The sequence below is a fragment of the Ceratotherium simum genome, chromosome 7 (assembly GCF_057802395.1).
Source record: "Ceratotherium simum simum isolate JZ-2026a chromosome 7, ASM5780239v1, whole genome shotgun sequence".
NCBI lineage: Eukaryota > Metazoa > Chordata > Mammalia > Perissodactyla > Rhinocerotidae > Ceratotherium > Ceratotherium simum.
Genome location: NC_141906.1, coordinates 20,570,541 through 20,598,250, shown reverse-complemented (window position 1 = coordinate 20,598,250; position 27,710 = coordinate 20,570,541). Strand labels below are relative to the sequence as shown.

At 41.0% G+C, this 27,710-nt stretch overlaps 2 protein-coding genes across 2 annotated transcripts; both read right to left on the bottom strand.

The window, feature by feature from the left end:
- Positions 1–304: 304 nt before the first annotated feature.
- Positions 305–850, bottom strand: ASCL3 (achaete-scute family bHLH transcription factor 3). The gene has a single exon (XM_087433985.1). It carries the CDS (start codon positions 848–850, stop codon positions 305–307), a length of 546 nt encoding a protein of 181 aa, XP_087290111.1.
- A 7,117-nt stretch (positions 851–7,967) lies between these two features.
- On the bottom strand, positions 7,968–21,499 carry TMEM9B (TMEM9 domain family member B). Its single transcript, XM_004418416.3, has 5 exons — positions 21,354–21,499; positions 19,144–19,235; positions 15,687–15,795; positions 13,390–13,524; positions 7,968–9,151 (listed from the first exon to the last, which is right to left on the bottom strand). Exons 1-5 carry the CDS (start codon positions 21,456–21,458, stop codon positions 8,996–8,998), a joined length of 597 nt encoding a protein of 198 aa, XP_004418473.1. The 5' UTR covers positions 21,459–21,499; the 3' UTR covers positions 7,968–8,995.
- Between the last annotated feature and the right edge of the window lie 6,211 nt (positions 21,500–27,710).

Below are 27,710 nucleotides of genomic sequence, written 5' to 3'. Positions count from 1 at the left end.
GAGAGTTTCTTGCAGCTGAGAGTCTAGCCAAGTGGGTGAGAAGGGCAAGCTGAGAGGTACAGGGAATCCTGGGGACTCCTGCTCCCCTAAAGTTCTTGAAAGAAATCACCAAAGCTTAAGAAGCATTGTCTCAATCTACATAAGATAATGTTTAGTACATCTGAAACCCAGGTAAGAAATATCCAGCATAGGTTAGCATTTGAGCTGTTATCTGCTTACACAGAGATTACATTTAGGAAAAACTACTGAATGATGCTGTAAGGGATCCCATTTTGTGAAATTATTTGTTTCTATTTGGAAACAATCAAATGATTCTAAAAATGGGGTCAGTGTGGAGGCTGGCGGTTGCCATTATGCAGGAACCTTTCCCAGGGTTATTCTTGGTCTCAGCCTTATCAGGGTACAGAAGAGACTGCAGGTAGTTAATGTACTTGATTGCAGCTCTGAGGGTTTCCACTTTGCTGAGTCGTCTCTCCAAGTACTCCTCTGGCAGATGATGGCGGAGCTGGGCATAGCCTTCATTGACACATTTCACCCGCTGCCTTTCCCGCTCATTCCTTTTCCGGATAAAGGCTGGCCCGTAGGAGTATTCGCACCTTCTGTAATTTGGATAAGTCATTGGGAAGGAGAAGGGGCAGGGTTCACCATAATTTTCCAGGATTAAGGAGTCACTGGAAAAAGGCAGCAATGGCAGCTCTTCAGAGTAAGGGGATGGCACTGGGGCCTCAGGGTACAAGTGGAAAGTGACCATGGGGTCCAGATAGAAGGACCTAGTCAGTGGCAAGTGGGCAGAATCAGTGAAGACAGGCAGTTTGTCTGGCAGATTAGAGTGGTTTCTATTGTCCATCATTTCCTCTTTAACCTAGAAACAAAACCAAGCTTATTAATTTGGCCAGAGAACAGATCTCATTGGCCTTCTCAGAGATCAATGTTTTAAAGACTTTTCCGCTTTGATGAATAGTTTCTGAGCTCATTCAGAAGACTAGATGGGGTTACAATATTCTGTGGGTAGTAAGAGAGAAGATTTTTGATGGTATACAAAAGCAGCATTAAATAACATTGAATCACCTTGTGAGAAAGTTACTCCCCTTCAGTTTTCTTTCAATTCTTGTGATGACAAAGATACAGCTTTAGTCTGGTGAGAATGTGTCTTCATGCTACTATAATGCTTCCTAATCCCCCTCAGATGGAAGCCTTCAACAAGAGATAGTATCTAGCTAGAATTTAATAATATTTTTACTGTTAATTTCTATTTATTGTGAATTATACTGATTTCACATTTACAGTAGAGATATAAAATTTCTTTTAAAAATAAATTTACTTGAGTAAAAAATGTGAATTTAGAGCCAGCCCTGATGACCTAGTGGTGAAAGTTCGGTGCGCTCCACTTCAGCGGCTCGGGTTCAGTTCCTGGGCGCAGAACCACATCACTCATCTGTCAGTAGCCATGCTGTGGTGGTGGATCACATAGAAGAACTAGAAGGACTTACAACTAGAATATATAACTACATACTGGGGCTTTGGGGAGGGAAAATAAAAAAGAGGAAGATTGGCAACAGATGTTAGCTCCGGGCGAATCTTTCCCAGCCAAAAAAAAAAAAAAAGCGAATTTATTTTAAGAAAAATAGTAAGTAAATATTACTACAGGTGGAATACTGATATAATGACAGTTGTGAAGGTATATGCAAATAATGAAGTTTGGGAAACACTAAAACACCACAATATTCAAATACACGTTGGAGAAATTACAAACTACTTGGTGATCATGCAACCTCACAGGCATAGCCTTCTTATTATGCCAGGGGCAAAACTGAATATAAAAGTGAGAAAGAAGTCATTTGCTCTTAAAAATTCACTCTAAGATTGCTTTAAATGAGAAACTCCCCTAACACATTTAAAACATAGTCAATTTATATATTTTTACTTAGAATTTTAAATATATTGAGTAAAGTGCATCTGTATTTAGTTTTTTTTTTTTTAAATGAAACATAAGGATAAAGTATTATACCCCAAGAGGTCCCACACCAACACATTTCCTCTTTCTGAATAGGTCTGCATCCATCTCATTTATTAAACCACCATTACTTTTTGCCTTTGACTGTAATAATGTAGTCACAACACATTTTACAGGGACACTGCAGTTTAACCAGTTAACTAGGAGGTGGGGAAGTGCTGTAGGAAAAGAGTATTTTTCTTTCAGTCATGAACACTCTCAAGTTTCAATCTTGGCTTTGCCCCTCCTTAGCTGTGTGTCCTTAGGCAAGTTTCTTAACCTCTCTGAACTCCAGCTTTTTCCTATGTCCAGCTGAGATGTTAACCATTCTGCAGGGTGGTTGTGAGGATTAAATGAAAAAATATATAATGCACCAGGCATTAGTTCTTTTCCTCTTTCCTTTCTTAACAGATGAATACTTGTGCAGCATCCTTCCCTAAACTGCACCTTATAGAAAACCTGGCTTATATTTTCCCCACACTGGAAAATCAAACATTGATCTATCCAAAGTGGATTTGCTGAGAGATGAAGAACACACCTGAAACAGAAAAGGAAAAGCAACACGAAATCTAATTGTGGGCCTCCAGAAAAGAAGGAAATATGTCTTTCTTTTTCCACAAAAACCAGCCCTAATGTTTATGGTGAGATTAGATAACATTGGCACTTGCTTCTCTACCGAGCACAGCAAAACCCTGCAGGCTGCACTATGTAACAAGAGGAGCAGTCTTTAAGCAACAGAATTCAAGAGCGATAAAGTTTATTACAATTCTTGTGAAAAGCCTATCCTATCTAGCGTGGCCACTGAAAAGACGATGACTGGAAACAGAAAGGACAGGAGCGGGTGGGGGAGGAGGGGGTGGGGGAGGAGGGGTAGGGGTGAGGAGCAGGGAGAGTGAGGGGTGGGGAGGGTTATAAGAAGTCATGGTGAAACAGGCTGGAAAAGGACCAAATGCCAGGAAATGCTCTTCCCAATAGAGGGAGTGGGCGTGGGGGAATGAGATAAGTGCGATGGGTCCAATTAACAATCAAAACCGAGGAACAGGATATGAGAGATTCCAAATTACTGAGCAAATGGCCTAAAATAACTAACATAAAACAAAAATCTCTGGAAGATTAAAAACTAGCCAAGATTCTGTCAAAAAGAAAAAGTTGCCGAGAGAAAAGAGTTAGGAAATTCCCAAGCCAGGAATTCTAAAGGGTAAGAGATAAAAAGGACATCTATGGCAGAAACTATAAAATGATGGTACAATGGGTATGGAGCCGGTATTACTACATCTCTGAGAACAGCAGAGCCTTGTTTCTGCCTATGGCTAACAAGCCAGAACTGATACAACAGGGTACCAACAAGGATAGCCAATGTCATCAAAGCCAATTACACACAAGAATTCCTTGGGTATGGTTTTACCCCTGACAGATAATTTTAATAATATCTTAAATCTTGACTCAGATGAAATCTGAGTAATTTGTATATGCCACAGGTGATTAAAAGTTTCTCGGCTTTAACAAGACTTTGCATAATTCATGGAAAAAGAGCCTGGTGTCTCTGGAGATGCTCTGATGAGAAGCTTTTTCTGTTGAACATTTCCAAAAAGTTCACCAATTAATGTAGTAGCATTTAAATAATGTAGTAGCATTTAAATATGATTCTCTTTTATTCAAAGAAGAAAATTTAACCACAACACAACAGAGTGATAGAATGAAAAATGCAGGAATGAAGAGGATCGAGACGGGAAGCCTGGTGGAGGCTGGACGTGTTTGCAGAAATTGCCTACAAGTTTTTAAAAGAAAGCAGCACAGACTGTTAGTGCTGGGGCTCCGAAGTTCCAGACACACGCACAGCTAACACATGCACCTATCTTGGGAAAATCTCAGGTTTCTGTCTTGGAGCTTTTCTGGGAAATAGATGATGAAGTCTTAATGATAAAATCCTGAGATTCTCTGCTGAGCAAAAAAGCTTCAACTTTCAGAGATATTAAAAATATCTAGCATGTAAAACAAAAAGCTACAACTGCGCGTATAATTGAATTATGGAATGTCAGGGCTGGAAGGAACCTTAGAAATCCTCTTATCTGCTCCCCCATAGGTTGTGACCTGGCTAAGGTGGCAGAGCTAGTAGCAGAGCAGGGGTCAGAACCTCAGTCTCCTGACGTCCACACCAAAAGCCCTTTCCGCTCCTCCAGATGATTTAAGCGTCGGCAAAATCTGGATCTTTCAACATAGGGGCATATTTGATAGTTTAAAATAATGGAATAATCAGATAGCTGATGAAATGCATCATTTATCAACTGTGCCTAGGGATTATCTTAAAAACCCTGCTCTTATTCTTCCCCATGGACCGCTCTAGAGAAGAGTCTCTTACCTGAATTTTGTCACCAAGATGCTGTACTTTGGGCTGAGTCAGACTTAACCTGATTTATAGACGATTATTTAGCAACGATATGCAAAGTGGCTTATGGTTAAACAGAACTGCTCAGTTCTGGTTTAGCTGTTTTTCCTACCTAATATGTAGATATGACAACACATAACAATACTAAATAGGTTTGCTTACAAAACTGAACTCTTGTAACAAATTCTTATGTAAAAAGACCCCCCCCATTCATCTGAGTTATGATTTTATGTCAAAATTATTTATGGAAAATATCTTTAAGTAATAGTCTCATAATGTGCAAATATTGGTCAATATTCTTTTAAATAGAGATTAAGGCCATAACGAGAAAGGTTAATATGAACCTATATTTTATTAAAATATCTATTAAAAATTTTTTCCTTTGTAAATAGACTTTATTTTTTAGAGCAATCTTAGATGCACAGCAAAATTGAGCAGAAAGTACAGAGAGTTCCCATACACTCCCTGCCCCTACACACCCACATCCTCCTGTGCTACTAACATCCTACCCCAGAGGGGTATATTTGTTACAATTGCTGAACCAATATTGACACATCATTATTATTCAAAGTCCAAAGTTTACATTAGGGTTCACTCTTGGTGTTGCACATTCTGGGTTTTGACAAATGTATAATAAGTATCCACTGTTATAGTATCATACAGAATAGTTTTTCTGCTCTAAAAAGTCTCTGTGCTCTACCTATTCATCCCTCCCTCCCCCCAATACCTGACAATCACAGGTTTTATTACTGCCTCCATAATTTTGTCTTTTCCAGAATGTCCTATAGTTGGAATCATATAGTATGTAGTCTTTCAGATTGGCTTCTTTCGCTTAGTAATGTGCATTTAGGTTCCTCCATGAATTTTTATGGCTTGATAGTTCATTTCTTGTTAGTGCCGAATAATATTCCATTGTCTGGATGTACCACAGTTTACTTACCCATTCACCTACTGAAGGACATCTTGGTTCCTTCCAAGTTTTGGCAATTATGAGTAAAGCTACTAGAAACATCCATGTGCAGGTTTTTGTGTGGACATAAGATTTCAATTCATTTAGATAAATACCAAGGAGTGCATTGCTGGATCATATAGTACACATATGTTTAGTTTTGTAAGAAACTGTCGACCTGTTTTCCAAAGTGGCTGCACCATTTTGCATTTCCACCAGCAATGAACGCGAGTTCCTGTTGCTCTATATCCAGGCCAGCGTTTGGTGTTGTCAGTGTTCTGAATTTTGGCTGTTCTAATAGGTGTGTAGCAGTATCTCATTGCTGTTTTAATTTTGTGTTTCCCTGATGATGTATGATGTGGAGCATCTTTCATATGCTTATTTGCCATCTGTATATCTTCTTTGTTGAGGAGTCTTTCAGGTCTTTGGCCCATTTTTTAAATCAGGTTGTTTGCCTTATTGTTGAGTTTTAAGAGTTCTTTGTATATTTTGAATAATATTACTTTATCAGATATGTCTTTTGCAAATATTTTCTTCCAGTCTGTGGCTTGTCTTCTCATTCTCTTGACAATGTCTTTCACAGAGCAGAAGTTTTTAATTTTAATGAAGTCCAGCTTATCAATTATTTCTTTCATGATTCATACTTTTGATGTTGTATCTAAAAAGTCATCACCAAACCAAAGGTAATCTAGATTTTCTCCTGTGTTATTGTCTAGGAGTTTTATAGTTTTGTATTTTACATTTAGGTTTATGATCCATTTTGAGTTAATTTTTGAAGGGTGTTAAGGTCTGGGTCTAGCTTAATTTTTTTTGCATGTGGATGTCCAGTTGTTCTAGCACCATTTGTTGAAAAGATTTTCTCCATTGTATTGCCTTTGTTCCTTTGTCAAAGATCAGTTAACTATATTTGTGTGGGTCTATTTCTGGGCTCTCTATCTTGTTCTATTGATCTATTTGTCTATTCTTTTGCCAATACCACACTGACACTGACTTGATTACTATAGGTTTATGGTGAGTCTTGAAGTTAGATAGCGTCGGTCCTCTGACTTTGTTCTTCTCCATTAATATTGTGTTGGCTTTTCTAGGTCTTTTGCCTCTCCATATAAGCTTTAGAATCAGTTTGTTGCAGCGCCAGCCCGGTGGCACAAGCAGTTAAGTGCATGCGCTCTGCTTTGGCGGCACAAATTTTGCAGGTTCGGATCCTGGGCACGCACCAATGCACTGCTTGTCAAAGCCATGCTGTGGTGGCGTACCATATAAAGTAGAGGAAGATGGGCACAGATGTTAGCTCAGGGCCGATCTTCCTCAGCAAAAAGAGGAAGATCGCCAATGGATTTTAGCTCAGGGCTGATCTTCCTCACACACACACACACAAAAGAATCAGTTTGTTGATATTCACAAAATAACTTGCTAGGATTTTGATTGGGATTGTGTTGAATCTATAGATCAAGTTGGGAAGAAGTGGCATCTTGACAATATTGAGTCTTCCTATCCAAGGACATGGACTATCTCTCCATTTATTTAGTTCTTTGATTTCTTTCATCGTTTTGTAGTTTTCCTCATATACATATTTTAAGTTTTGTTAAATTATACATATTTCATTTTGGGGGGGTGCTATTGTAATTGGTATTGTGTTTTTAATTTCACTTGTTCACTGCTAGTATATAGAAAAGCAGTTAACTTTTGTATATTAACCTTCTATCCTGCAACCTTGTTATAATCAAGTGTTTGTTAGTTTATTTTTTTGGTTGACTCTTTTGGATTTTCTGCATAGACAATCATGTCACGTAGACAAACTGTCTCTGTAAACAAAGACAGTTTTTTTCTTCTCAATTTGTATACTTATTTCTTTTTCTTGTCTTATTAGTCAGGATTTGCACTATGATGTTGAAAAGGAGTGGTGAGAGAGGACATCTTGCCTTGTTCCTTATCTTAGCAGGAAAGCTTCTAGTTTCTATTAAGTATGATGTGAGCTGTACGTTTTGTAGATATTCTTCATCAAGTTGAGAAAGTTATCCTCTATTCCTAGTTTACAGAGAATTTTTATCATGGTGTTGGATTTTGTCAAATGCTTTTTCTGCATCTAGGGATAGGATCATGTCATTTTTGTTCTTTAGCCTGTTTATTGATGGAGTTTATTAATTAATTTTCAAATGTTCAACCAGCCTTGCACACCTGGGATAAATTCCACTTGGTTATAGTTGAACTCATATCTTTTAATACTAACAATAAAATCAATAATTTTGTTGGATTTGTGAATTTTAAAAAAATTGTTTTTCACTAACCAAAAAACCCATTAACAACTCCTAAAACCTCATCCTTATGAATTTAATGTAACTTAATTCTAATATAATTTTTGCCAAGAGTTTCTTAGAATAAGTACTCCTTCATGCATTTTAAATCTCTCAATTTATCAAAATAACATTTGTATACTTTCAGAGACCCATCTAAGTACCCATACACTCTCTTCCCCCGCCTCCACACACACGTACACACTGATAATTTAGTATTGATGTTTTATGATTAGACTGGTATAAAACAGTAGTCTCACAAGAGGATACAAAATGTTTTTGCATCTTCAAGTTTACAATACAGCAAAAGATGAAAGAGAGAGAAGTTAGGAGCCATAGACACAAGGGTAGGTGTTTCAAAAGTATTTTTATTGTTACATTCCAAAGAGGCCAGAGGAAGAAAAAGCCAGTTATCCAGTAACTGTTATACCTTTCAGAGGGAGGCACTCAGAACTCCAGTCCTAGTTCAAAGCTGCGCACACCAGAACTCAAACAGCTGCCTCTCAACCTGACCGGAAATGCTGACAAATACGTGTATGTCATCAATCCAGGGAGGCTTGAGTTTAAAAGAAAATTTCTTTATTGCAAGTGTCCAAGTCCTTAGGATTTGTCCTTAAAGATACTAGAGGAAGATGAGAAAGACCACACACACCAAGACTATGTTTAGTCGTTAGAGTAAACTAGCAAATGGCCAGCTTGTTCTAGGATGCATTGCATCAGACATCACAGTACAGGAAGAAAGGCTGCATTTTGTGATGAGCCACCAGGCATTTCAGATTCAGTTTGCCATGAAGTGCAGTCACAGGCCAACCAGATACCTAGATAATATAGTCAATGCAAAATTCAAATGGGTAAGTCAGGGCTTTGATGAGGCTGGCTATGTTGAAAAATATAAATGAAACTTGAAAATAGAAGGTAAAGTCTATTTACAAAAGTTTGTTTACTAAAGTGACTCGAGAGAAGTTATGTTAAGCACTTCCCACGCATCCCTGTCCTGCCCTAACAACAACAACAACAACAACAAAAACCACCTGAAAATTATCTTGGAAACCAAGTTAAAACTGTGGTAAAAAAGAGAGCACTTGTTCCAGGTAAAGGACTTTAAGGTAATTTACAGGCAGACATTTTTATTAGTAAAAGTCACAAACAGGAAAAGGTTTATTGACTGACTTTGAGGTGTGTGCTTTTAAAAATGTCTCTATTAATACATTAACAAGAAAAGAAAATGCCAAGCACGTTATTGTTTCTAGTTTTGAACTTTCCAGCAAGAGTTGGTGAAATCAACAGGGTATTAAAACAAAACCCAGGAAAACTCAGTCAGTTTTTCCCATTTGTTTGCCTCGTTTCTTTCTAGTCACTTTGAATTCAATTCTCAACTAGCTGAGGACAACATGACGGTCAAAGACGGATTTTCGCTGCTCTTGAACTTGAAGCTTCCAGCGCTGCTGGGCATACTCCACCTTATTTAGCACATTGGCTCGACTGCGGGAGCGGGCCAGCACATCATGGGCATTTGCAAAAGGCTGGTGATCCTAAAAGTCCAAGGATGGAGAACATCAGAGATGGCGTGATCAATGTAAAACACAAACACAAAACAGCAGTTATCCAACCACACAGATGGGAGCAGCTGGACTTTTCAAACCACAGACCATCTACTTGGCCAAGCACTCCTAGGCACCCAACTGCCGAAGTAGGATGAACTCAACTACAGAAATAGGTGGTTCAAGTAGCATGAGCGATGAGGAGGTATTTGTGAAGTGTTCCCATGAGTCACCATTTCCAAAGACATTTCCCCTTGAGAAGCAGAGACCAAGACAAAGACAGTGGTCATTTATGTTAAAGGGAAGCCTTCCCTGATGAGTAGGGGAAAGAAAATATATTTTCATATTAATATCTACATGTTACAGATACGGAAAGTAGGGCTTTTCCTTGATTTATCCAGTAGTATATAGCTAACCTGTCTCTTAATTTCCTGGCTCTCATTATATTAGAATTGACACTTGCCAGCTTGGGGCCACATTCACCCTGGGAAATGAGTTGACAGGATCTTATCTTGGTTGGTTTTAATCTCTCCCTGCACTCTTAACACATACACTAAATGGACTGGTTTCCAAAAGCCTTCTCATTTCCTCCCTTCTCCAATCTGAAATGAAAAGAGACACAGTTCAAGTGCTACAACTACCCTCTATTACCAAGGACAGTCAGGAATTATTACTACAGCATATCTATTCAATAAGACTCGAACCTTTCATTGCTGAGCACTCAGGGGCGTCTATATTAGCTGCTGCCTTAGGAAAGAGGCTGTTGAAGGGTTATCCAGGTATCTGTGTAGCAAACACACCTATCCTAGGCAAAGTAAACCAATGCCATTGGATGTTTGTAGTCATCACACAGGAAACCACCACGCTAATCTATGACTGAGATATAAACACAGCTGCCTAAATGACAAAGAGCATTCAATACTAATTTATTGCTTTTGTTTGCCTTTTCCTTGATCCCTTTTTCCTGAACCCTGTGTTAGCAAAGCTTCTAAATGTTCCAATATAGGATCCAAGTCACAATTCGTACCTCTTAAACTAAACTTTGCCTCTAGGAAAGAAACAATACTGTGTTGCTCTGCATGTTTGCAAAAGCTCTATCATATATCCAGGGCAGGAGTCAGCATGTCTATGGAAAGCTACACACACCACATAACTATATATACCACTATAACTATATGGTGTTGTAACACCTGATCTTCTTTTTATAGCAAGACATTTATACAATGTCTACATTTCAAAGACATCAATGAGTTTTCTATAAAGAATCTATCCCTGCCTTCTTTACCAAAATCGTCTCAACTTCTCACTTGAATAAAGTAACAGCTCGTGCAAACCCCATTTATTTTTATTTTTAACTTTACAAATGAAAATAATAAAAATAATTCCATACAGTTTAAAATGTTTCAAAGATGTAAGGAAGATGGTGAGGAAAAAGGAAGGCTAAAGTTGTTGGATTACCTGATTTCCCCTAAGGAAATAAACCTACCCAAGGCCATCTAACAAATGAGCACAAACACTAAGACTTAGCTCACCTAACCTTGACATGGGGTCATACTGTCTTAACACACTGATTTTGTTCAGGTAGATTAAAATGACATTATAGAATATGGTGCTCCAATGAACTTGTATATAAAATATTATTACCATTGATTTGTTTTGACATAAACAAGTCTGGGAAGAAGGATGTATTTTACCAGCAGAACACCTCTCAATTTCATAGTCCTATTATCTACTCTTCAAGGTAGGGGGAGAAAAATCTTCTTAAGGAACAAATTTAAAGGACTAAACAAACCAGTTAATCCTTTTGGTCTGTTCTCCACCTATCAGAACAAGATTGAACTAGCTGCTCATGGTCATGGATGCTGGGAGAATGCAAACAGATTTACCCTTTTGTATGTTTGTTCTTTTTACACCTGATAAAATTACAATAAATACAAAACATGTTTTAATGTAATGCTTTGATAATAGCAATGATGTGTCATGGATATATGATACAGTAAATATTATGACTACTTGCAGTGAGCTTCTTAACTATTTGTACTAACTCACTTGATTTAAAATGGTCTATGCTGAACAAAAGTGGAAAAAAATGAAAACGGAAGTTGAGAATTTAACAAAAGCATTTAAAAAAAACCATAAATAGTGAAGAACTCTCATGTTGGATAAGCAACAATTGTAGGAATTTAAATTTATCTTCTTTTTGTTTAGAGTTGTTATCATAAATTCTCAGCTCTGGTCAGGAAACCTCTCTGCCCAGAATCAGATTAACAGATGTGCAAGAGTCAGCCAGGCCTCTCAGAGACAACGTTCTCAAATGGTCAACATACACAGAGAATCAATCACTGGTGGACAAAATGGTTACTAAGCACATGACCCCACCAATCGAATGCCTTTCCTACATTTGTGCATCATTTCCTTTATGTTCTGTGTGTATTATATTGTCTATTCCTAAAATCAGGAGCCAGATATTTAACGTTGCAAAAGATATAGTTTTAAGTCAGACTTTCTAGCTATGTGGCAATAACAAAATGGTTTATGTGCTCTTTGATACATAACATTTTCATATGTGACTAGTTCTCAATTGGGGGTGATTTTCCCCCCAGGGACATTTGGCAATGTCTGTGGTTGTTTTTGATTGTCATGATTGGGATGAGTGGTGCTATCTAGGTGCTAGAGGTCAGGGATGCTGCTAAATATCTTACAATGAACAGGACGCCGCCCCACAACAAAGAATTACCTGACCCAAAATTTCAATCCTGTTGAGGCTGAGAAAACCTGTCATACGTGAATGAAAATGAACACGGGAACAGTATTTGAGAGACTAACGCTTCTGGTGCACAAGCTCCTGTCCTTCTAAGCTCTCTCACTCCATTAGCTCCACTATGCCTGGTTTTTGACCACATCAGAACTCCAGCCTATCAGTCCCCTCCTGGAATTCTTCAAAAATAAATAGGCATTTCTTATATGATTAGAAATATAAGGTGGAAACATACTATTATTAATCATTTCTTTTACATGTCTGTTTCTGTTTTAGTCATCTCTATTCCTAGTACCCAGCACAGTATCTGATATGAAAAAGTTACTCATTATGTGTTAGTTGAATTAATAAAGGAAGCAAGGGAAAGAGGCAAACAGAGGTGATTCTATAAAAGTTCTTGACAAAACAAAAATGAAATCTTGCCCACATAAGCTGAATATTCTTAACTGATATTCATAAGATAACAATGTATTGCTCAAAAAGCAGGCTCTGTTTATAGTTATAACCCAAGCCATCCAGTCAGGATCCCTTCTCCCATCTTTTACCAACAGGTCCACAAGCCATCCCAGAGTAAAAGGACTTTTGACTATGGGTGGCAAGGGCTCACCCTGGCTTTCGCTTTTAGAATTGGTTGTTGAAACTCTACTGAGTTTTATCCACTTTAAGGAACATAGTCCAATAAAGTAATCCAAAATAAAAAGTAATTTCTAAAAAAAAAATTATATATATAATAATGAAATAGTGGAAAATCTGGAAACAAGCCCAAACAGGATAACAACAAAACAATATAATTCTCTAACCTATACTGATTAACAAGTTGTGGACTATGTTTCTGGATGTTTTTGAATAAAGTAATGTTAACACAAAAAGGAGACCAAAAAACAATTTATATACTGATTATACCAACCAAATGTACAAATATAAATGTGTTTTAAAGATAGGAAGAGAATCGGCAGTGATGGTTTTACTTTTCTCTAGAGTTAAAGATCAGATTTCTTTTTTAAGAAGGAGGAAAACAGGAAATAGAGAGCATCAGTGGGCTATCAAGCTGCACTTCATTAAGAAAAGAGCATCACGGTCTTCTTGCTTCCCCTCACTAAAGCCTCTTCGCCTTCTGAAATATTTGGTGATGCTGACCAGCAAGGTGTTCAGAAGCTTGGGAGAGAACTAGCTCAAATGCTTTTCTCAATGTAAAAAGGGAAAGGCAATGAAAATTGTGCCCTTGGTACTGAAGGGCAAGGCCTTGTAAGTACACACACCAAGGATCATCAGTTTAAACCACCGCATCTATGGCTCTACAGAGCAATCCTCACAAAGAGGCACATGCTAAAACTAGAACTGTCTTGAGCTTCTCCAGTTGAGGATCTGCTCCATCACATGAACATCTAGATGCGACTATTTCTCTCTTGCACTTGACCTCAGACGGTGACACAGACTGGCCATGAACATCTGGGGCATGCGAAAAACTTACCCCAACATCGTCATCGCTCTGTATCAACTGTGAATGTCCAAAGAGGCGTCTCTTCAGGATGGGCTCAACCAGAGTGAGATACACCATGTACAGAAGTAGAAGGCCCAAGATGGACAGATAAATTATAATGGTAACCTAAAGGAAATTCAAAATAAGTTACATTTCTGTTCAAACCAAGAAATCAGAATTTTGTATAATAAAAGTAAAGCTAAGCATATAGGATTTCTATACAAACCAGATTCCAACATAAGAAACATACTCAACTCTTCACCAAAGCACTATTTAAAGAAAAAGAAGCAAGCAAGCATTTTGTCTTTGGGATCTTTCTGTGAGTCTTCAAAACTCCGTCTTCACCTACTGCTAATCACTTGTCACCACTGCTAGCACAGCAGTTTTCTTTTTTCACCTGGATACAGTGTCCTAGATTCAGCAGCACTGCTGTCAAGATAACTTAAAGGAACCCTAACAGAAAATGTAATTCAGATGAATTTCAAAAGAATACTTTTAGATCAATTTAGATATACAAAAATACATTTTAGGCCAGTGATTTTCTTTTCTTTTCTTTTTTTTTTTGTGAGGAAGGTTAGCCCTGAGCTAACATCCGATGCCAATCCTCCTCTTTTTTTTCCTGAGGAAGATTGGCCCTGGACTAACATCCGATGCCAATCCTCCTCTTTTTTGCTGAGGAAGATTGGCCCTGGGCTAACATCCGTGCCCCTCCTCTACTTTATATGGGACACCGCTACAGCATGGCTTGACAAGCAGTGCATCGGTGCACGCCTAGGATCCGAACCTGCGAACCCTGGGCCACCGAAGTGGAGTGTGTGCACTTAACTGCTATGCCACTGGGCTGGCCCCCCAGTGATTTTCTTGAGGTCTTAATTCACGTGTGCTGTCACAAAGTACTGTGTGACACCCCCCCCCCCTTAGAATGGCTGTAATTAAAGACAGACAATACCAAATGTTAGCAAGAATGTGGAGAAACTGAACCCTCCTACATTGCTGGTGGGAATATAAAATGGTACAACCACTTTGGAAAACAATCTGGCAGTCTCTTAAAAATTTAAACATAAACTTACCCCTCTAAGGAAGCTACCTGAGAGAAAGGAAAGCATATCTACACAAAGACATGTACACAGATAATCATGACAGCATTATTCACAACAGTAAAAATCTGGAAATAATCCAAATGTCCATCAACTGATGAATGGATAAACAAAATGTGGTATATTCATATAACAGAATGCTATTCAGTAATAAAAAGAAATGAAGTACTGATACATGCTACAACATGGATAAACCTCAAAAACATTATGCTAAGTGAAAGAAACCAGTCACAGACGACCACAAATTGTAGGATTTCATTTATATGAAATGCCCAGATCTGTAGACACACAAAGCAGAATAGCAACTGTCTAGGGCTGGGGGTAGGCATGGGATTAACTGTAAATGGGCATGAGGGAACTTTTTGGGGTGATGGGAATGTTCTAAAACTGGATTTTAAAAAATTGTTTTGAATTTGCTAAAATTTACACAATTGTACACTTATAATGAGTGACTTTTAGGGTACATAAGTTACACATAAAAAACTTTGTTAAAAAATAAAACAGTACAGTATAGGACAGCACCCTGCTGGAGCAGGAGCTCTCCCACTGGGTCAGTCACAACAGAAACCTTTGTAACTGTTACAGCTGCCCACCACAGGGTCCCGATGAGGCCTTTTTTGGGGGAAAGAATGGAAAGCTCCACATAAAAAAACTGGGGAGAACTGTTAGCCACCATAATAAAGTAATTGAACTCATTAGAGGTCCAAATGGTGCTGAGAGGAATCTACATTCCTTTTCCTATAGGAAACTTTAAAATCCAGAAATGATGTTTCTAGAATAGTCATTCTCTATATAATTTTTTTCTAAGGGTTGAGAGGGCAAGAAGAAGAGGCCCCATCACGCTGCTCTTTCACTAGCCTCTGGCATACATGGCCCACAGAGAAGCTGGGATATCTTTCTGTGATATGCTAATTACACGTGGGACATTTTTGTGCGTTTCACATATCACACCTATCTAACACATCCTAATTAATCCACAAAGCACCTCCATGAGGCAGGCAGAAAGCACGCCCATCCTTTTAGAGTTGGGGCTGGGGATGAGGAAGGAGCAGGTGAGGGGGTGGTGGGGAGGAGGAGGAACAGCAGTAGTTTAGGTAACTAAAATAGAATTCAGATGTCCAAACTTTTCTTCCTGGCTAGACACCATCAAGAACTATTCAAGAAGTACAAAAGATAGATTTTATTTTTTACCTTGATTGTAACAGAGCTTCTTTCCTCATATTTGCATTCACAGCGTAGACAGTACGCCTCTATGTCAGGCCCCCGCACAGGCATGGGATCCACAACATGAAGGCAATCGCTGAAGAAACAAAGGGAAAATACTGCCTAAACCAACCTGGATTTTCTACTTGCACTGATCAAAATTTTCCTGAAATCCAGAGTAATCTCTGAACTCACTCAATGAAAGAATACAAGGAACAAATAATCAATAAGCAAAATGATATCATTTCCTCTCTCAATATTAGCAATTTGCTAAGAAATCATAAAGACGTACGTAGCAGCTATTTTCAAAGGTGCTACTGTTAACAGTCAAAAATGCACCTGAAAAATCCCAAATGGAATCGAAAACTACTTAGCAGATCAAATCATATTTAGACTTGTTCCGTTACCAAGCAAAACTGTTTTAAATGATTTAAAGTGACCTGGGGCATGGTTCAAATATAAGATTCTCTCTTTTATGAATTAACTAACCTCATTCTTAATTGCCACAGTGTGGTATATGAATGGCTAATCACATTTAACAGTTGGTAAATTCTGAAACTCTGAAAACTGAACACTCAAAGCCACAGTAAGAAACAATGACTTTTCTTAATGTACAAAAGTCTATTGAAAAAGCATGGAGAAGTAGGATTAGGACAACAAAAATATTTAAAAATGAAAACTGATTACCCGGAAGAAGTATATAAAAAATAATAAAAGGCTGAATGTTTTTGTTGTTGGATGTTGTTTGTTTATTTTTCCCCCATTTTCCAGGCTACTTATTTATGGCTTATGAAAAAGCAATTCTATCAAAAAAATCTTTTCCCGGAAATCTGTCAATTCTAGGAAATAATTAAATGATTACTCTCCTCAGCTATTAAGAGCCTACTCTGATCACCTTCAGCAAACCCAGGCAAAGCTTCCTGTCCTCCTGCCAGCTGCTGGGCAGCTTTCTTCCCTTTTATCATCTCTTCCTTAGGCATTTCTGCTGCCTCAAGAACTCTACTAGAGCATCCTGTCTCACTCCCCCCATCCTTCTTGGGGGCACCCAATGCTTTAGGCTGATTCTTTCCCTTTGCCTTATCAAAACATACTTTTTTGTGTTCCCTTCCCTCTGAGCTGTGGCATAAGAAAGAAAACCCCAAATGGCATAAATGATAAAAGTTCAATCGATTATCCTTAATAGGTAATTTAATTTTAACAAAGGTAGTAATGAAAAAATAAGTCTCAACTGGTAGAATTTCAAATAAGGGTAAGGTTCCACAACTCACACCATACAAGTGTGTGATACCTGTTCCAAACATATAGAAGACCAGGAATGTATCCAGCTGGGTGCAGGCATAAAATGGGCAGAGGAAGCTAAATCCCGTTACAGGGCTGTCTATCTCAGAATCATAGAGGTCATCCAGCCCAACGCTCAGAGAGGACACCTGCACAGGGTCACAGAGTAAATTAGCAACTGATACGACCAGAATCCAGGGCTCCTGCCTCCATATCAGCCCCCCGTCTCTCTCTGAACCTCAGGAAAACCGAGACATCTTCTATTTAGTTTCCTATTTCAGCTTCAGAAGGCTTACCTAAGAATTACTTGGGAATCTAAGTGCTGAGTATTGAGTGTTTCTTTTGAAGTGCAAATACAGTTTAATAAAGAGATACTGAGTGCTGTGCAAAAGTTGTGCAGGGTGAGAGAGAAAAGCAGGAAGGTTGGTTCTGGCTGCCCAGTCATTGCAAACACACAACCCGGATACAGAACTCAACCACTTTAGGAACTAGGCAACACCTCCCCCTAGTGCCCAAAGGAGGACATTATCAGCTTTAAATCACGCCCCAAAGAAACCAGAGAACTCAAACTTTTCTCAAGTCAGACAGCATAAGTCAATGAAGAACTAAGGCTAACAACTGGATAAAATGGAGGCCAGAAGGTAAAAACATTTCTAGGGCCAGCTAGATATTGGAGGCCTCGTAAAGCGATAACATCCTGATTAATCATAACTTGCCTAAAGCCAGTTAAAAACTTTCAGTGAAACTGGGAACCTATCCCCAGTAAAAGGCTAAATTCTAGGAAGGAAGCAAGGGAGAGAGGGAAGAAATATCCCAAACAAGTCTTATTTTCAACTGTTTATTTTCAAAGCTCCCCATTTTGACCAATGACCAGGGATGAATGAGATATGGTTCTGTCTGAAACTGGAATGACAAAAAGTCAGTGAAAAGATTAGTGCTAAACACTTAAAGAGTGAGTTCATTTGCCACTCAAGAAATAGGCATCACATTCTATTGCTGATAATAGAATAAACTAATTGTAAGTGCTTAATATATTTGGAAAATTTATAGGAATAACTTAAAAACTTATTTGAGCATTCTTATATCATATAAAATAACTTGCTGATATAAAACCTGTAAGAATGTAGCTAAATCACTTTGTAATATGAGAAACAATTTAAAGTGGAACACAGAAGTTCACAAGAAGTTCTCCAGAACATACTTATCAATATCAGATTGACCCTAAATGCATTTCATGCGAAGAATAGGCAATGGCATCAGAAAAACTAAACATGCTCAAAGGCTGCCCTTTTCAAAGTCAGCTTGGAATATCGTGTCCAAATGAATTTAATTTTGCTTTCAAACTTTTGGGGCTATTTAGCTGTGAAATCAGGTACATGTGAAAATACGTAGGTATTTGGAGCTATTTTTCTTCTATGCCTGTCCTGGCAATCTTCCTCTATGGTTACAAACCATAAAACATCACAATTCCACAGGAAGGAGACCATCCATCCTGCTATAAAACAACTGCTTCCCCACCATTTTATGGCACATGTAGAAAAAGCTATCATTTGTGAGGTCCACTGGGATAAACAGAGAAGGCTGCTGGTGGCTAGCCAGTCAGGATCCCAGTCATCACAGGCCTGCCTGATTACCCCAAGGGCTGAGGGGATCAACATCTTGGCACACCTATAACCTATTTATGGCACACCAGTTGGGAAACTCTTATGCATAACACATTCCCAATCCTTCCTGAGCCTTCTGACACTTTTAAACATAGTCTCCTATGTTTGGCAATATATCACCAAAACCTACAAGTTGTAAAAATTATAACCCAGATAAACGGGGCTTGCTTACCCTCCATTAAAAAGCAACAGGGAGAACCAAAATTTAAGTGGGCACAGGAAGGTAGCTATGGGTCCTATATGGGTTTAGGGGACACAAACTCAGTCCCATCCCCATATAAAACCCTCCCTACCTGGGGCTTAGTGTTTTCGCTATGTTCCTTTAGGCTTACATCATGCACTCAGGGCCTTATTCTTACTTTTTCAAATGGAAATGGAATTCAACACTTCCGCTTAAAAAGAAATACTTAAAAAGAAAACAATACTTTAGATGAACATTCTAGGCTAACAGTGACAACCACAGAAATAAATTTGACAGGTAATTCAGTAATCTGAATACTTACCAATCTTTTTGGGATATGTTCTTATTATAAATATGCCCAGAATTATCTTTATAAGGAGGACAGATACATTTACATCGGACATCATCGAAATTCTGTAACCAAAACGGAAACTTAGTATAGCTTGTTGACAGTTTATCATTAATATTTTAAAACACTGGACTATATACATTTTGCTAAGCATCCCCTGCTAAATATTCCAAAACCATTCATTCAAAACGTTAAATAACTTTAAAAGATACACGTTTTTAAAAGCCACAAGTTCTTTTTGGTAATGCTAATGAATCATTATATATTACATAAAATTATGTTGAAATAATACCTAATACATGGTCTGTGACTTATTAATCACATTTACAATTTGATGACAATCAAATTGTGCCAATGATACCACCATCTACCTGCCAGTAGAAAGACACAGTAGACAGACAGCTGTGCCTGCAAATAAGAATGCTGATTACAAAAGGATGGGGAAGAATCAAACTAACAATTACTCACAAAACAAGTCACAATTCTTCTACCCACCATCCTTCCACCCTTTGGTAGAAAGGCAGTGATACGGATGAAAGGGGCTGGGCCAGAGTCCTATAGAACGGATGAAGTTTCAGAGGCACACAGCTACAATTGGAAAGGAAGTACACAAGGGAAGTAGCCTGAGTCTCCCTGAGATCAGTTTGGTCTACCCTTCCCAGAAAACTGCTTCTAATCCCTGGTAGATAGAGAGGACAACTATTGATAAAGCAAGTTTCAAGAGGTGGAGGAAGAGACTAAATATATGAATAGAGATGTTCCCTGGCAAAGGGAAATCTGAGAAGGCAGTCGCTCATTAGGCGCCAGAGGACAAGGCCCACTGCTCCTGTGTACGGTGGTATGTCTGGCAGAGCTGATGACAATTCATTCACTCATTCAGCAACCACTTAGTGAGCATTTGCTCAGTGGCAGAGCTTGTGCTCAATGTGGTGGATTCAGATAAGCATAAGAGGAGGTCCCTGCCTGTAATTAGGACACACCCTAGGAAAGGAGACTGACAAACACATGATTACAATACTCAAAGGGATGACAGGAGATATGCAGAGGGTGCCAGCAATGTTTTGAAAGTCAGGAGACTTGCTGCTGTCCCTCTTCCTGGTGGAAGGTAGGGAAGATTTCAGAAAGAACCCCTGATCAAGAACCTCTCATCAAAACCCCCTGATCTGTCTGCCTGTAACCTGTCTTTCCCAGCCCCTATATTTAAAGATATTATAGATTAAAGCTCCTATTTAAAAAAATGCAAATATCATTCTGTTTTCCCATCACATTAATGTGAATTCCTTCTGTTTTTCCCAATAAGGAGCTAGCTCATCAAGGAGGAAGCACACCTGTGTATGGGGCCAGGGCAGGTCTAGAGGGCAGGGGCATGAAGTGAACTAGAAAACACATGAGGGGACTAGAAGGGCCAAGAAATGGAGCAGGGGAGAAGGCCACAACCTCACCTCTCCTGTAGTTTGGATCCTTCCTTACCCACTAAATTATCAGGAAGATAGAAGGCAAGAAAGAGGCCAAGAGGTCCTGGAGGGAGTTAGGTGAGGATATTAGGCTCGTGAGAGAGACTCTAGGTCTTACTGGGAAGGAAGGCGGCCAGGAGAGGCAAGTTCTGGCAATGGGAAGGGAATCTGTTCAGGGTAGAGTTGAGATAAGTTAGTTCCTAAGAGGGAAGGCTTCTGTGAGATGGGGGGCTTCCTAACCTTTTGGCTTGGGGAATGGGGGAGGGATGGTCTGTGAGGCTGGTGGAGGGCGCCGGTAGACGGTCAGAGTGTAAGGGTGGAAAGTTAAAGGCTCTCAGAGTTGGAGAAGTTGTAAAGTTTGAGGTGATGCTGTCGGGACTGGGAAGGGAAACGTCGAGGAGGTGGGGGAGTTGCTGTGCGCGCCGTGGGCACGGTCAGGGCTGGGTGGAGCTGGGGGCGGGGTATCAGGGTGTGAAAGAGGAGGGTACAGTCAGGGCTGGGGGTGGGAGTGGGGGCGGTGACTGTCAGGCTGTCAGGGCCAGGGACGAGAGTGCCATCAGGCAGTCTGGAGGATGACAGGTGGGGGGTCTGCCAGGGCTGTGAAGCTAGGGGTCGGGCTGTCAGGGTTGGGGGAGGAATAGGGAGGGGGGCAGGTTGACAGACCCAGTTTCCGCCAGACCAGAGACGGGGGGGAGGTCCTGTCTGGAGCGACGGCGGGGCGGGACTCACCTTGGCGGCGTCTGACAGCTGCACGAGCAGCAGCACCGAGAGCGCCAGGCAGGACAGGCTGAGCATGGAGCCCAGACGAAGGAGGCCTCCCCAGAGGCTCGCCATCGCTGCCAGGCCGAGCAGTCCCCACGGCCCGGAGCCCCCGAGACCTGCTCCCGGCTGGGGCTCCGGCTCGGGCTCGGGCTCCGGCTCGGGCTCCGGCTCCTGCGCCCGCACTTCCGCCTGGGCCTTCGCGTCACCGGCCGCGCCGGGTCAGCTACAAAAGGCCCCCGCCCCGGAAACGGTTCCCGGCGCGAAGGGCCCAGAGGCTGCGCGGCGCCGGTGCCGGCCGGGCCCACCCTCGGGCTCCGGAACCGACGGGGTCTTTTTCTGGGCGGGCAGCCTCGGCCTCGCAGAGCTTGCAGGCGTTAGGATACGTCTCCCGGGCGCGGAAGCAGCGGGGGCTGTGACCCTCCAGTGCTCTGGGCAGGCCTCCCACCCAGGGAGACCCCCAGCAAGCCCGGGATTCAGATGGGGGCCTCCAGCGACCCCTGCGAGGCCGAAGCCGCTCGTTGCCAGAGCCCGGAGGCCGGAGAGAGCCTAAGCCCCAGGAATGGCTGCGAGGGCGGCCCATCCCCGCCGGCGCGGGCGGGGCGGGTGCTCGGCGTGGAGACGGGTGTGGGACCGGCCGAGCCATCCCTTCCCGGGAAGGCCAGCCCCAGTCAGAGCGTCGGGAATCCTCTCCAGCACTTTGGGCCCGGTACTAACCTGCCGCCCACGGACACCGCTCCCCGTGGGGTTTCTAGCAACCTCGGTGAGCTGCCCTCGCGGGTGTGGCTTCCGCTTGGGGCTCCCCGCTTGCCTCTCGCTGGGGGCTGACTGCCTAGGCCCGGCCAGCCGCCAGGAACTGGGCCACAGCGGCGGGGCTGGGCTGGGCCGGGCCGGGCTCTGGAAGGTGTGGAGTTGGCGAAAGAACCGCCCTAGTAGCCTCCTCCGCCCAGGACTCCAAAAGGTGGGGGATCGCGGCGCTACAATCCCGTTCAGGGCCGCTGGCGCCTAGGTCAGAGTTGGAGGAGCGCTGACTGGTCATTCCCGTGCGGCACATCCTCCGCAGGTAATTTAGGAGAGCCCTGGAGATGGCACAATGTCTCCAATTAAAATATTTTTCAATTATTGGAGACAGTGTGGAGTGGGGATAGTGGAAAGGATGCAGGGCTCATCACCACCACTACAGTTTTTTTGCTGAATGACCTTGGGCAAAACACTTCCCTTTTCTGGGCCTCTGGTTCTTGGCTCAATATGGAGAGAATGAACTCGTATCTATGTTTGTAGTGGGTGTTCTGCTAGCCAGAGGACAACCTGGAGACATCTGGGGTCAAATGTGTCTGTGAGGCACTGTGGATCTGTGATTGCTAAAAGCTGACTCATCAGCAAGTTTGGGATCAATTTAGGGTTAATTGTCTAGGTCTGGCGTCTAAAGGCACTGCTCACTTTTTGGCTGAAACCTCATAGGCCTTATCTTCTTCAAAATTGTTCTCAGGGACTTGATTGGGGGTACAGAGGCTTAGAGGAAATATATAGTAATGCCTCAGTCTGACGAGCTCTTCTTTTAATGGAGAAACACCAAGTACATTCAGTCTAGGCAGAATTTTAGAGTTGCAGCGTCCAATACAGTAGCCACTAGCCATATGTGGCAATTGAGTACTTGAAATGTGGCTAGTTTTAATTGAGATATGCTGTAAGTGTAAGATATATACTGGATTTCAAAGATTTAGTACAAGAAAAATTCTCAATACTGTTTTTATATTGATTAAGGTTGAATTATTTTGGATACATTCAGTTAAATAAAATACATAATTAACACTTGTTCCTTTTTACTTCTTAAATGTGGCTACTAGAAAATTTAATATTTATATTAGGCATCACTGTTCTAGAGTATAGAATGTGGCTGCCATGAGTGGCGTGTGACTTAAGATGGTTGCCTGGCTGGAGACTGAATGGGACTCACCTGTAAGGAGAGGGGTAACAGGGAGGAACTGGCATGTGAGAGCCATGGGTTTGGGGAAGGTATATGTCCACCAAAAAAAAATGAATGTAATTTTAGGTGATGCACTAGAAGTGGAGGGGTCAGTTCCTCTCATTCTGCCCTGCTCACACCCAGATAACTTTTATTTTTTCCTCAGGTCAGAGGTCATCTAAGCTACAAAGCCTTCCCTGACTTAAATGTACTCCTTCTGTGTTTGTGCAGATCTCTTTCCTAATTTAGCCCATTATGGTAAAATTATTTTCATATCTGCCTCTATATTCCCAACCTCCACCAAAATATTTCAGGCTCTTGGAGGGCAGAGACCTGGTCTAACATCTTTGTGCCTGGAGACTGGGATAGAGTAAAAACCAATAAATGTTTGTGGGGACCTGGAAAAGGGAAAAGGAATGGGAGAGGCTCCTCTGGTCATTCTCAGAGTTAGGTACCTACTTGAATCCCTACTTGATTCCTTTCTGACCATGAGAGGGCGATGCTGAGATGCCCCAAGAAGTACATATGGGATCTGGGGCACCACAGTGGGCAGGAGGGGGGACATTTCTGACCTAGGGTCTTCCTAGACCCTCAGGTCACATCGGAGTTGTTCTGTTTACAGGCAAGACTGGCCTTAGTCATTACCTACTCTTCCTCTCCCTTTTCCTTGCTTCCCTGTGACTAGGTTTCCCTACTTCATTCCTTTTAAGGAGTGACACAGGTCCAGGTGCACCCTCCCACCTGGACTGGGCCCTGTCACTTCTTTGTGAGGCCTGAAAAATTCCCTGGTGGGGGATGGTCAGGAGAGTAAGAAGAGCCTTCTCTAAATTTAAGTGTGTAAGTCAGGAGGTTAGGAAGCAGAAGTGACAATTTATGTATCTGGGACTAAGGTTTTGCCAGCTCTGTCTGCAGCCCACTCACCCCCTTTCCCCTCCAGTGATCAAATAGCTCACTGAATGCCCCTTTATTTCTCTGCCCGACCCTTTCTGATCTACTCAGCACTTTGCCAGGCCACGCCAGTCCAGGAGAACAAATGGAGTCACACACAGCATCAGTGATGATGGTTTCCTTGGATTGTGGCTCTAGTGGTTATGGCAGGACACACACACACACCCCGGAAGTTCTTCTAGTGATTTCTGAGCATAGCCGGCAATATCTTATATGAGCCTTCTCCTTTACCGCGTGCATCACCAGGATGCTCTCTCCTACTCGGCCCCCTTTAGTGAGATTTTCTGCCCTCGGCTGCCTGTAAAGCCATGGAAGTATGCCATGCCATCACTTGCTGGTCCCCACCATGATGATAATAATGTATGGGGCCAGAATATTCTCTGTTCCCAGAGATGCTGGCGCCCATACTGCTGACAAGTTACTAGAGTCCCTAAAATAACAAAGCAACACAAGGTATAGTACCAAAAACAGGAAGAATTTTTAAAGTTTCTTTCAGAGGGGTGCTAAATCAGTATTGTTGGTTTCCTAGTGTCTTAAGGAAATACTCAAGGAAAACAGCCCCTCCTCTCTGACTGCTAAGATTTTCAAATAAATGACATACTACATTATTTGTATTCATTTTTATTTTTACCAATATAGTACATTTAAAGAAAATCAAATAGTATTTCACAGCAGACCCTGCCCCAGCTCTCTATATGCTGAAGTTCTACTCCCCAGAGACAACTTCTTTCTTATCTTTTAGCTATCTCTTCCAGGATTTATCTCCATATTTTTTTTTTAAAGATTTTATTTATTTATTTATTTTTTCCCCCCAAAGCCCCAGTAGATAGTTGTATGTCATAGCTGCACATTCTTCTAGTTGCTGTATGTGGGACGCGGCCTCAGCATGGCCGGAGAAGCAGTGTGTCGGTGAGCGCCCGGGATCCGAACCCGGGCCGCCAGCAGCAGAGCACACGCACTTAACCACTAAGCCACGGGGCTGGCCCTCCATATTTCTTAATAACATGCTTATACTATTAGTTCTTGATTTTTCAGTTTGGTCTGTTATTTTACTTCTTGCTATAGGAAATAAACTGTATTTATACTCTAATGTCCCCTCATAAACACATGTATTATTTCTCCCTCCTCCACCCCTCAATACATCCACATCACCTTAGGTAAGTCACTATTTCCCATTTTATGGGATTGACCCAGTACATGATATGTATATGTGGGTGTATGTGTGTATATGTATGAAACCAAAGTTTCACAAAATAATTTCCTTTTTATGTGACATATGCTGATATAATATTTTCTGATTTCACAATTTCAGTCCAAATTACTAAGTCTATGTAGTGTGATGGCAATGAGTCAACAAGAAACTACAATGATTCATAAAACCATTTAATAAAGATGTCCTGGAATCAAAGAATTTTGGCATTAGAAATGACTTTGGAGGTCTCCTTATGCAACCTCCTACCCAATGCAGAAATCTCTTTCATAATATTGCTAGAAAATGATCATCCCATCTTTTGCTCCCAGTGAAAGAGAATTCAGAGACCATCCATTTAATTGTGCTAAATAGTTGTATCATGATACTACTCTGAGCCTTAGCTTTTCCTTCTGCATAATTGTGAATATTACTACCTGCTTTGCAGGAGTTAGCACAGTCCCTGATTTATAGTATGCTTCCCTCCAACAGTAGATGATTCCCTCTCTGTAACCTCCACTTATTGGAAATGCTTGCCTTCTGGTACCAGAAAGAACACTTTCCACATGACAGCTCTGAAGACAATAATCATGTTGCCACTGCCCTTTTCTGGATCCTCCACAAATTGTATACACATCCGTTTTAAAAATGACATCTCCTGGGGCTGGCCAGGTGGCATAGTGGTTAAGTTTGCATGCTCTGCTTCAGCAGCCCGGGGTTCACAGGTTTGGATCCCAGGCACAGACCTATGCACAGCTTATCAAGCCATGCTGTGGCAGGTGTGCCACATATAAAGTAGAGGAAGATGGGCATGGGTGTTAGCACAGGGCCAATCTTCCTCAGCAAAAAAGAGGAGGATTGGCAACAGATGTTAGCTCAGGGCTAATCTTCCTCACCAAAAAAAATAAAATGACATCCACACACAGAGTCCTTAATGCTTCTAAATATAGAATATGTAATCAACTAAAACACCAACATCATCTTCACATGAACTTCTGTTAATCCAAGTTCTCCCCTACTGTGTAAGTGTAATAGATTTTTGAAAAATAAAGTCAGAATGTATTTTTTTTAACTGTGTGCTCATATAGCTTTAATGATACTTTTTTTTATTGATGTTTTAATAGTTTTTAACATTGTGACATTTTGGGTTGTACATTTTTATTTGTCCATCACCATATATATGTCTCCCTTCAGCCCTTGTGCCCACCCCCTACCCCCGTTGCCCCTGGTAACCACAATAGTTTTCTCTGTCCATGTGTTGGTTTATATTGCACATATGAGTGAGATCATACAGTGTTTGTCTTTCTCTTTCTGGCTTACTTCACTTAACATAATACCCTCCAGGCCCATCCATGTTGTTGCAAATGGGATGATTTTGTCTTTTTTTATGGCTGAGTAGTATTCCATTGTACATATATACCACATTTTCTTGATCCAATTGTCAGTCGAGGGACACTTAGGTTGCTTCCACTTCTTGGCTATAGGGAATAATGCTGCAATGAACATACGGGTGCATAAGCCTCTTTGGATTGTTGATTTCAGGTTCGTTGGATAGATTCCCAGTAGTGGGATGGCTGGATCATAGGGCATCTCTATTTTTAATTCTTTGAGGAATCTCCATACCGTTTTCCATAGAGGCTGCACCAGTTTGCATTCCGACCAGCTGTGTATGAGGGTTCCTGTTTCTCCACATCCTCTCCAACATTTGTCGTTTTTTGTCTTGGTGATTATAGCCATTCTAACGGGCGTGAGGTGATATCTTAGTGTTGTTTTGATTTGCATTTCCCTGATGATTAAGTATGTTGAACATCTTTTCATGTGCCTATTGGCCATCTGTATATCTTCTTTGGAGAAGTGTCTGTTCATTTCCTCCGCCCATTTTTTGATCAGCAGAATGTATTTTTTTTTAACTCTTTTAAAACTTAATTTTGTTGGTTTCATTCTATTAAGATGATTATGAATCTTGATTCTGTCACTCATTGGTTAACAGTTTGGGTACATCTTTTTACTTTTTTATATTTAGAATAAATGGACAAAAATAAGAGAAAACCTTCTGAGGTGGAATGGTAGTATCACCTAAGTAGAAGTTGTCTTGACGTGAGTACAGCCATGTTTGGCCACTCCATTGACCTACAGCCACCAGCACACAAAGAAATATAAAAGCTTCTTTCTGCGTGCTGGGAACTGGCCCTTCTCCCATGGAGACAGTTGCAATGTGTAAAAA

Bases quoted from the DNA above. Each gene is read 5' to 3' on its own strand.
- ASCL3 (XM_087433985.1), bottom strand. From the start codon at position 850: ATGATGGACAATAGAAACCACTCTAATCTGCCAGACAAACTGCCTGTC.
- TMEM9B (XM_004418416.3), bottom strand. From the start codon at position 21,458: ATGGCGAGCCTCTGGGGAGGCCTCCTTCGTCTGGGCTCCATGCTCAGC. The intron at 15,796-19,143 runs GTAAGTATTCAG...TTGTTTCTTCAG, and splicing joins AACATATCCCAAAAAGATTG to CGATTGCCTTCATGTTGTGG. The intron at 9,152-13,389 runs GTAAGTTTTTCG...TTGGACTTTTAG, and splicing joins AGAGCGATGACGATGTTGGG to GATCACCAGCCTTTTGCAAA.